Source organism: Ptychodera flava, chromosome 22 (genome assembly GCF_041260155.1).
Source record: "Ptychodera flava strain L36383 chromosome 22, AS_Pfla_20210202, whole genome shotgun sequence".
In the NCBI taxonomy this organism is placed as follows: Eukaryota; Metazoa; Hemichordata; class Enteropneusta; family Ptychoderidae; genus Ptychodera; species Ptychodera flava.
In genome coordinates, this window is record NC_091949.1 from 30,754,499 (window position 1) to 30,766,362 (window position 11,864).

At 37.4% G+C, this 11,864-nt stretch overlaps 1 protein-coding gene across 1 annotated transcript; it reads left to right on the forward strand.

Moving 5' to 3' along the window:
* Positions 1–3,631: 3,631 nt before the first annotated feature.
* Positions 3,632–4,891, forward strand: LOC139122331 (uncharacterized). The gene has a single exon (XM_070687726.1). It carries the CDS (start codon positions 3,632–3,634, stop codon positions 4,889–4,891), a length of 1,260 nt encoding a protein of 419 aa, XP_070543827.1.
* Positions 4,892–11,864: the final 6,973 nt, after the last annotated feature.

Sequence of the window (11,864 nt, forward strand, 5' to 3'; positions counted from 1 at the left end):
CTCAATGCTGAGCAGAGCGTTATAAATAAACAGATTACATATGAAAATATAATCGTATATATATATATATATATATATATATATATATATATATATATATATATATATATATATATATATATATATATATATATTATATATATATATATATATATATATATATATATATTCATATGTGCAGAGACCGTTTCAAAATATGACTATAAAAATGTGAATGTTCTGAAGCTGTTATTTGCACATTATTGTGTTTGTGTTTCAGTCGGCGAGTAAATGTACTGCATTACTTATTCATACACAAATAAGTAATCGACCACATTTTCATTCATATTTAAATCAGTAAACCCAATCCTTCTTGACATACTAATTAATTGTATGCATAATAAGTGTTAGGTTTACAATATTGTATATGAATAAAAGTGAGATGGTATTTGCTAATTTCATGAAGACAATAGGCGGTGGGCCTACGGAATCAATACACAAAGGGTCACGTTGTCAAGATTGGTATAAGTACAGGGTTTTCTTTGCGAGGATGTTGAAAAGAAAAGCAAGTTGTTTTTCTTTCTCTTTAAATTGATCTATAGAAAAATAAAATGATTTTGGATTTATATAGTACAGATGTTTGAGGAAGTTATTAGGGCTTGATTGTATTGAGTTAGAAGGTGACTGTGCTGCAAACAAACACGCTTTTAGGAGCAGAACAAGAAACTGTACCTGACAGTAAAAACGAAACAAATCAAGAAAATCGTAAAAAATCTTTGGAATTCAACTTCTGGGCCAAAGAGTAAGATTGTACAGTACTCTATTTAGTGGGTCGATCAACCAAGGGTATACTCACCATTGACTCGTACTTTATACATTCCATAAGGACGGGCTAAACTTCCATAGGGAGATAAAGTGAAATTGTCTAACGAAGAAACCTAAAAAAACCGATGTCAACTGACAGTCTTGTCCTGTTTTACTCAGTATGTCTGTAGAGCGAAGACTGCATTACCACAACACAGAGTCCGCAATATCCAATTTACTCCAGATTCATCTCAGCAATCAAACTAGACGGCAAAGACCAAGAAGGTAAGGCTTCATGAAATACTGGCATGTACAAAAAAAGCAAACCATCGGTTTTGGTATGTTTTTACTTTTTTCGAAAACGTCATTTTAAGATGTGACCAGCAATGTTTTTGCGCGCAGTTGGCTGCGTCGCCGGGTTCTCACGGCTGTGCGTACTTGCTGGGCGCGCCACAATCTCCCTAACCAAAACCCGAAAGTTTCGTGTGCAAAATTTCACCTATAGCTTCAGATATGGCCAATCTGATTAACATCAGATGTAGAGTACGGCGACGTCTAATTACGCGTAAGCGGTATTGTAGTGAGAGGCGACAGCAAGAGAATACCGCGTACGCGTAAGTAGACGTCGCCGTACTCTACATCTGATTTTAATCAGATTGCAGATATGGCAAGCCAAACGTTGTAATATTCTTGAAAAAACTATTTTCTGTTTGTAAAAACCATTCTCTTGTTGTAAAAACCTAAACCTATTTTCTTTTTGTAAACGTCATTTTCTTTTTGTAAAAAACCTATTCTCTTTTTGTAAAAACCTGTACTTTTTTGTATAACTTTCATTCATGTTGGTAAAACCTATTCTTGTATGCCATAAAGGCCATTCGTATTGGTTGCGTCATTCTTTTGTTCTTCGATCACATTTTTCTGTCCTACTCAGTCCCATATGATTTCCATATTTGCATGCTTTCTTTCAACAAATAGCCTCTGGTCAAAGGTTATTTGCAGACTCCATCAGTTGTGTCTATGCTGTGTTTACAGCTCATCAATGGAAGTTACACAAAAAGAGAATAGGTTTTCACAACAGGGAAAAGGTTTTTACAAACAGGAAATAACGTTTAGCTTGCCATATTCAGATCTGAAAAACAAAAACACTTAGTTATCTTTGAATTCACCAAATCAACGTCCTAAATTTTCGAAAACAAAATTTCACCTTGACCTCAAATCTGGAACAACAATAACCACAGAGACCTTTATTTCAATATATCTTAGGGAACGTTAAGAAATTATTGCCGGGGGGGGGGGGGTGGTGGTCAGCAGAATCCATGTTGATCTTCTGAAAAAAGGAAAGCTGCAAAGTAGAAGGGCCGTTTAGGGATGTGAAGGTATAACTGAAATGTAGTATTTCTACGAGAAGATTTGTAAACCTGGCGATGTAAAGTTCTACTTGAAACTGAATCCCAGGATACAATTAAGCAAAAATTGGTAGAATGCCGATCAATGGAGAAAACTTAAATCAAATACAGTTATGTTGTACTGTTGTACGCTGTAGAAAGAGAACAAGGGGAAGGATGTTAAGTTTATTTTTAATTTACAAAAAACAGTGCTAGTGACATATAGAATGAGTGATACATCCCAGTTATGATGATGATGATGATGATGATGATGATGATGATGGTGGTGGTGGTGGTGATGATGATGGTGGTGGTGGTGGTGGTGGTGATGATGGTGGTAGTGGTGGTGGTGGTGGTGGTGATGATGATGGTGATGATAATGATGGTGATATCGTAAACTATCACTTTGGCATGCAGTAGTGCACTATAAGACTTTCTTCAGATTTTGTCAAAATGAAGGAAAAGAACATTATTTTACGATCACTATTTCAAGTATTTTCGGGAGAGGAACGTAATGAGTCAAACTCTTTGGACCCAAAGCCATTAGCCGTTTGAACGAATTCATACGCAACGATTTAGCAGGCATGTCTACATTTTTATAGAAAGTTATGAAAACCCTCTCCTTGTGCAAATTATCGTTTTAAGTGCAGTTTTCAACAACACTTTTACATTGTGTAATAGTTAATTTGGGTGGAAAACAGAGATAGAGAAATTCTGTCTGTACCACATAGAGTATCTCGCAAAAGATTAAAGTAGTACGCGCCCCAAAAGTGAAAAAACTTAAACTCTTGCTCAAACTTTCAACCATTCTCTTAATAAATCATCAATAAAAATCGGGGTCTAGGTGCAAAGTTTGGAACTAGCGAAACAAATTACCGAACATTTTGCGATTTTTGAAATTTCAAAATGACTGTCATTCCTGTGTTAACTCTATGGAGGAAAAATTAAACTTTGGATTTTCGAAAAAACTGAGAGGGTGACAGTTTTTTTTCCTCCAAGAGCTTTAAATTAAGCCTTAACAAGTGGTAGATCGGAAAAGAATTGATGAATTACCAGAGTCCGACTATCTATCCCCGAGGCGCGATCTACCTTCACGTAAAAACAATAATATCGACAAAGTAACCAAACTGTAAAGTTGAAGGAGGGTATCTTTTAGTCTGCCTATTGTTTGGTTTTTTGATCGAGAAGAGGTTTCACTAAATTTGACAGATGCAATAGAAGAATTTGCCCATCTACCCGAGTAATGAATACATGTAAGCTTCCTGAACAGTGATGTCAATGTTGATCGAATAGTAACAGCGTATTATTGGCGACTTTTTAACCGGAAGGCGGGACTGTCCTTGATATACCTGCCATTTAGGGACAACCCAACTTCAAATAGACACTGGAAAGAAAAGTGATTCATTCGGTAAAGCACAACGTACCATAGCGCACACACTTCTATTTCCATGTATTAATCCAACATGTTTTCTACAATCGGAAGACTAGTCAACGCACGTCTAGCGTTCCGCCGTGTTTTCTCAACTGGAAGGAGCGCTGTTTTCCAGATCGAAAGCCGTCTACTTGACAATCGAGTCGACCAGCAGGAGTTGAGAGAAATGGTGCACAGATACGATCCTTCAGTTCCCATAGAAAGGGCCATTACTCCACCCTCATCCTGGTATACAAGTCCCGCTATGTACAAACTTGAGAAAGATACAGTTTTCAAGAACAACTGGCTTGCAATTGGTCGAAAAGATCAGGTAAAGCGTACCGGGCAGTATTTTACATCGAATGTGGTAGGCGAACCATTGGTGGTCTGTAGAGATCTACAGGGACAGCTACGAGCTTTCCTAAACGTGTGTTGTCACAGAGGTATGCCAGTAGCCAAGGGAGAAGACACCGTCAGCCAATTCGACTGTTCTTATCACGGTTGGTCCTATGCATTGGATGGCAGGCTTTTGAAGGCAACCAAAATGAAGGGAATCCAAAACTTTAAGGCCAAAGAGAACGGATTGAAGCCGTTGGCAGTGACCACTTGGGGTCCACTTGTGCTTGTGAAGATGACTGGCAACTCAGCTGATGTTGAAAATAACGGTCTGCAACTTGAAAAAGTTGAGACAGTTCTCAAACAGTTGGACTATGACCCTGATACGGAAGACATAGTGTTTGTAAAGCGAAGCACCCGTAAAATCACCAGCAACTGGAAAACTGTAGTTGAAAACTTCAGCGACGGTGGCTACCATGTTGAAGTTGCTCACAAAACATATACCGATAGCTATTACGCTGGGTCAACCGTTAGAATGGCAGATGTCAATGAATATTTTACAGTTCAGATGGCGGAAACAAATCAAAACAATCCGAAAGCAGAGACACGTATCGGCAAAATTTCTACATACATCTACATTTATCCAAATTTCATGATCAGTAGATATGGACCATGGGTCGAAACAATAACATTATTTCCTTATGGATACGACAGTACAGATTTCGTCTTCGACTTCTTTCTGGATAAGTCATTCTTTCAGAATAAACCAAGAGATGAAGTACGCAATTTTATCGACGAGAGTGTTGCCATTTCTGATAAAATACAGGATGAAGATGACGAAATCTGCGAGGGAGTCCATTTCGGTTTGATGTCTTCTGCTTACGATGCTGGTCGCTATGTACCCAGAGTTGAGATGTCACAGTATGTTTTCCATCAACGATTAGCCAAAGAACTCCGCGGTCATTGGTCGTTATAGATCCGAGTTACAGAAGCCTCTCAATAGCCGATTGGTAGAAAAATCAAACGTATGAACAAATGTTACCCCAGAAAATGATCTCGGTCTTACAAGTTTAAGAAATAGACTAAGTCTATTCAAACGTAAATTAGGTTAAAGGTGTTTCTGAAGACTGAAGCAGTCGACTTTGTCGTGAGTATAGCAAAATTTCGTATAGTCTCACTTTAACTCTCGGATCGCAGCGAGCCCTGGGACCTATTTTTCGTGTAATAAAAGAGGATATCTCGATAGAACTACTGAAAAGTCAACAGAAGCATATTTATCCTGGAATATTATTTTAGAAATATTAACAAATGTTTACATTCTCCTTTCTACATTTTAATTTTCCTTTCATAAAAATATTATGATTTGAAAATGAGGTATTTGAAAGTTCCTGGCGGGCCTCAGTGTTTTGATAGCATAATCCCCTGCTAAGCAAATCGGAAATCTAGAGCCTGACAAAATATAAAATTCATGATATTAAAGTGACATATTGTAGCAGTTTCATTTTAAAGCCATAAGTGTACAAAAAGGAATAAATAAACTATAAAATAGCATTATTAACTGGAAAGTTTTAGTGATTCACACATACATGTTTAACATTTTCCATTAAGCTGATTTCATTAGCAGATAAATCAAATATTAACGTATGCATTTATCAACTTGAATCTGGATAAATCAAATATTGAATTAAAGCTGCATCCATCATTGACGGTCCCTAGCAAACAATGCCATCAATCACCATGGACCGTACAAAGAGTACAAGTAGATGTTGTCAGGAGTGAGCTATGGATAATTAGCAAGACCAAAATTATATACTGGTATTTTCTGAAATAGGTAACAGGAGATCCATGGATCGAAAGAATTGTAATTTTTGTTCTTTTTTCCATTGCGCCTGTATAGTCTCTGATGAAGTCGTCCGTATAGGTTAGGAAGAATAAACATCTATTGTTAGTATAGCAGATGGGTCTTGTCAACTATTTTTCACATCTCATGTATCCATTATCTACAAATACCCGCCACAAATGTTCCATATTGACTGTGGTTGGACTGACCCACTTGATATACACCCCTATAATATCTGTATTAGAGAAGAAGGTGTGCAGGGTGTAAATTACTTATTCATGTGTTGGAACAACAGCATGTGACCATTATGAGAAATATCATTTGTGGTTGTCGAGTCCAGGAGGAATATGCAAACTCTAAGTCTACTTTAGATGTATGTGTGTCTGATTGAGAATGTACTCTTGTCAGTAATTTCATTTGTCTTCCTATGATAAATCAGAAGAGTGCAGAAAGGATTAAATAAATTGTAAAACAGTGATTAAGTGGAAAGAAACTTGTAATTCTTAACATGTACATTTAAATCAGGCATTTTCTTTCCAAATGGTTTTATGACAAAATTAATGAAGGACGTAAGACTAGCGATGCCATATTGTTATTGAACACAATTGGAACCAATTTAGGAGCATAGAATATTGCAGTAATGTTGGGTTGATCAGCAAATTAAAGCTAAACGTCTATATCTGTTTCTGTAATTTCACTTGTTTTTATCGGTAATTTGTAATTGTGTAACTTTCAGCCATAGGGCACCTAACACTTATGATAAATTTGAACAATTAAAAGGTCATGTTCTCCCAAATTAGTTTCAATCGTTTTATTGACAGATCAAAGCTGTTACTAAAGATGCGAGTAGCTGCATTGACTGGGCTGGAGACATTGAGTCGATTGGTGCCATAAACGGCTCAAAGCACTCCCAGCGTAATATGCTGCAAGTCAAATGCCGCATGCCGTTGACAGTTGGCAAGGGCAACAAGGCCCCAGTATATACTAATGTACTGTAACAGGTAACAGGGGGTAAGGTCGTACCTTAATGTCAGGCGATATTTTGGTCCCATTGTCCCCCATGTCTGGTGTATCTAAAACAAATCTGGGACTTTTAGGAAACCTAGAATTAGGTATAACATCATTAATAAGGTGCTCAGAATACTTCTGCATGATTTGCGTCATTGAGTGGCTCTCCCATTTGGTGTCTGACCCTTCTGTATGTCATACTTATGCAAAATTGACAAATACCAAGAAGTGTGAGCAAGGTGAAAGGTCACCCAAATATGCCAACAACTTTTAGGTCCATATTGACCCTCATCCACAAAACACCAGTCTTTGTATTTTAGAACAAGGTGTGCTGGCAGTGACATTGTTTTTGATGCGTTGTGCCTCTGATACGTAGAGTTTGATCTAACAGGTATGAGTACATGGAAAACTTTTAAAAAACGTCGCGTGGTTTTATTTTTGCCATTTATCACAATCACGAGGTTGTGACGCATTAAACATTTATGACTTTTCGGATGAGCGACCAAATTTCTAAATCATATGACAAAGTACATGGGTAATAGAAATTAGGACGACTGAAAATGAATTGACATGCCCTTGGTTGCGAACTAAAATAATTTTCTTAGGGAGCTCTAAGTAAAGTGATGGTATAAATGAACTCCCTAGGTTAATAACAATCTAAACAATTTATTTTCGTATACTAATCTTTAGTGTTGCCTTGACATTTACTGACGGCCTCTGAAAACGACCTCCATTTTGAGGTCAGGGCATTTGGTAAATCGTAGTTTTTAACATTTGTATTTGCCACATTTCTAATATATAATCTGACGTATATTTTTGAAGGAGTGAAATGATACTAGGATCAATAAAATTGAGGCATTATTTTCAGAGATACCGCCTCCTAAAATTTGGTAATATTCTACAAAACTCACAACGGCGGAAAAAATGGACGGTTGACACGTGACTTTTGAGTAATTTTTTATTCCTTGTACAAAGGGGTTTTATGGTGAAAATTCCAATTTCAGACTTTTGAACACACATGAACTTTTAACTATTTAAGTTAATTCATATAGCTAATCAAGTATATACAAATACACAGATATAGCTGGGTGAGTATTGAAAAACATTGAAAAACATTTCTGGTAGTTCGAATTCCTGAGGAAATTCACGTTCAATAAGACAGGCCATATACGACGTAAGTGTTTGTTAAGAGAATAAAGAACCACGTCTCAGACTTGTTATATTCGAAAAAGCTTTGGCGGTTACAATCCACTTTGAAACATCCACCAACAATAGTTCCAAAGCTTTTGAGGTAGGGCACAGCGATCTCTTTGTGTGGTTGCTAGGGTTCAGATTTCGATGAACCCATGACTTTTAGGTGTAAACGCTCAGGGACCCGACAGAAATTACAGGGAGACGGTGTCTTTCAAAATGAGGCTGAGCGAAAACTAGTGACCTTTCAAAGTGACTCCCATATATAGTGGATCTACATATTCGATGCACCAAACTCAAATTTCTTTTACACATATGCACTTGTAACCATTCTATTCTAATCAATTACATTATATAACCTATCAAAAGTCTATAAATGAAGAAACATTGTTACGTTTGTTTTTGAAAAACTGTTCATAGTTTTCTCATAGACTACCATCTATAGTGAATCAACATTTGGGATTTCAAACTCATTTTTTTCTGAAACTGCTATTTGTAACAAGAGTGAACCCCATATAGGGTTAGTATGATTTCTGTCAGAAAACAAGATTTTTTGATATTTTTGACCGAAATTGGTGAAAATTGCCCCGAAACAAACTTTTGGTATGTATCTGCAAGACTTGATTATATCTTACGAGTAGGCCTCTTATCCCTAGAAACTGCACAGCGAAATTTAATCTGACGAGCAATTTCAGAAAAAATGAGTTTCAACAAGGAAAAAAAAGGAAATCGTTTCCAAAAATGCAAATATGCATATTTTATTAAGATTTCAACAAATACGGCCAAGTTTTTTTGGAAATTGGTTTCGGGGCAATTTTCACCAATTTCGGTCAAAAAATATCAAAAGATCTTGTTTTCTGACAGAAATCATACTAACCCTATATGGGGTTCACTCTTGTTACAAATAGGGTTGACATGTAACCCCTATTTGTAACAATCAACCCAATTTGTAACAAAAGCAGTTTCAGAAAATTAGGTTTTGTTACAAACATCCTTTTCAAAGAAAAATTTCCGAGTTAATCGTCTCATATTTTTGCCAAATATGTACGATCCGTAGAAAAAGTCAATTCTTGTTTGAATTTCGCTAATTTTTTAAAGAAACGTTACCAAATCGCACATGTTAAAGATATGGTTGTAAAGATATTTTAAGCCTAAGTTTAGGAATAGCAAAATTTCTGGGAAAAAATGCGATCTACAAGTTGGAATTTTCGAAAGAAATCTGGTCGCTTTGTACGCGATCGTACCATCTCGCAAGCTATCCAAAAGGTCATTGGAAAGTGGTTGCGCACATCATCCCTCTTGTCTTGTATGTACTTTTATGTGTTTTCTGTCTGTATTGGGTAAGATTGTCAGTGTGAAAATTAACAAATGGGTTGTTAAAACCATGGTGAGACTTGGAAGTATGTCTCAGACCACCGTGACCTTTTGACCCCACGTTTCCTGACCAGTTCGTTCCTTAGTGGCTTATATCAAACATGGAGGTACCAAATGTACGGCCATGACATAAGCATATCTCTTTCTGTTGTTGATCTCTGCATTCTTCTTGCAGGGAAGCAAGAATGCTCATGTTTGGATCGGTTTGTGTCCAACTATGTTCATTAACCCTTGTCACCTCGTTCCTCATGCCATGGACTTTGGCCTCAGGATGGCTGATTCGATGTATAGATTTCGTTTGTGCACACTGAAATGCAGAGTTTATATTGAGTGAATCTCTGGCTTTGTCATGACTTTGGTATACGTCTATAAATATCTAAAAGAGAGCCGGCAGAAGTGAAAGACAGGAAAGGTCGCTCCCATCAGTACATCTGTCAACATAGCGCAGGACGGTGTTAATGACTTGATGGATGGATGGACGCTCCTTCAGAGGTCACGAAAATAAACAAGGGAGAGGATTCTCACGATGCACCACGAGCAGGGCTCACTGTCGGTCATTCATTGTCAGTCATGCAAACTAAATTCAAGTCGTAAAATACTAAGCGATCGAAGGCTATGCCACACCTCCCAACTAAGATCGAAATGCGTCCTCGCTCGATCTACAAATCAAAAACCAAAAAACACTGATCGAATCAAATCAATTATCATACTGAAAATTCTACGGTAAAGAAAATCATGCAAAGTTCTAAATTCACTAGTCTGGAGTTCATATATGTCCGAGATTCGTATTCAGTAATCAGTCCTTTGTCTAGTATATTATCAGGCGATTTCCACGTGTCATCTTTAGGGCGGTAACCTTTCCATCTGACACGATAGCAGGTTTCATGACGACCGTCCGAATTAGTCACAGTTCGGTGATCGACAATTCTCAAGGCCTGATACACATCATCAGTTTCGTTGTCATCGCCATTACTTCCGGTACTATCAAGTATGGGATTCTCATTAACATTATCGAGGTCAATAATGTCATTAGTGTCTGTTACAGTGTCATTAATTTCCGTTGGGTCAATTACAGAGTCAGTATCGGTATTTCCATTGTCAATGTCCGATCGGTATTTCCATTGTCAATGTCCGATAATTCGTGTGGTCTATGGTTAGGGTCTGTATTTGCTTCTATCAGTTCACTGGCAAGCAGATACTTACATAATACAGGAGTTGCATTGTTAAGTTGGTTAATTCTCGTATTGTCACTACAATATTACACATGTCCGTTTTCTTTTACCTCCGTCAATGTCCGTCAAAACGTTGTATTCTACACACAGCTCATCCAGCTGTTTCGTCTGCTCAGCAGAAAAATCATCTCGTACAGATTCACGCGGCTCCTCGAATTACCTTTCGGGCAACATCTCATGCGGGCCGGTTGCCAGTAATTCGCCTGGGTCACAATTTCCTCGGTTCTCGTCAAGGCACGTTTGCCAAGAACCGGCATTCACTGGGTGATCATCATTATTACATTATACATCATTATTAAAAGATCACTTTTAGCACAATTGAGAGTTGGTATCTTACCTCTAAAATTGAAACTGGGCGTTACACGAATGTGCCTAAAGAGGAAAGACTATGTGATTTTTGTCCAAATGTAGTAGAAGATGAGCTCCATTTTATTTTTGATTGCACACTTTACAATGTTAGGGGAGAACCATTTGATTTCTGGGGGGGGTATGGAGGAAGAGGGTATGGGAGCAAATTTTTTTTTCCTGTCAGAGTGACAGCAATTTTTTTTTTCTACTGTCAGACCTGCATCAATTTTTTTTTCCAAATGGAGTAGCAGTGCAAATTTTTTTTTATTGGTCATCAAGTTTGTAATGTGTTGTATATAAGGGAGCCGTCATTATTGACGGCCTGAAACTCCGAAATTTCGAGTGACCCTCCCCCCTTCACCAACCATGATGAATTTAAGTAACCTCCCTCTCTAACTCTGAAATTTTGACCATTCCCCACTTAGAAAAGTTAAATACCAATACATGTAATTACAGCAACAGTAAAGACCTTTCAAATCTTGATGTACCCTGCTAGACTATCATCAGTTATCTCATGATGGTTCAAAAAAGGTGAACACATCAAAATGAAATTCAAAGTCACAATAAAATAAAAATATAAAAGATCACGCAGTATCTAACCATATAGTATATTGTTTAATTTGGATGGATATTATGACAGGGTTTTCACTAGGATATCTGATGGGGCAGAATTTGAAAGTACAGGGGAGAACATGAGAGAGGCTTAGGGGAAGTGTCACAGGGGCTTTCCCCTATCTTACATGGAATTTTTTAAGATATTGATGTGTGCAATGGTGCAGTCTGGTGCAATCTGAGAGTTTTTTTAATTTGTTTACTAAGTGAAACTATTAGAATACCCCAAGGGGGGAGAGCACGAGAGGGGGGTTCCCCCTCTCGTATTGGAAATTTTGAGAAATTGATGTGTTTAATGGTGCAATCTGAGAGGAGTTTCAGTTTATTTTGCACTCGGTAAAACT

What these genes read in the sequence shown, in the direction of transcription:
- LOC139122331 (XM_070687726.1), top strand. Translation starts at nt 3,632, where the DNA reads ATGTTTTCTACAATCGGAAGACTAGTCAACGCACGTCTAGCGTTCCGC.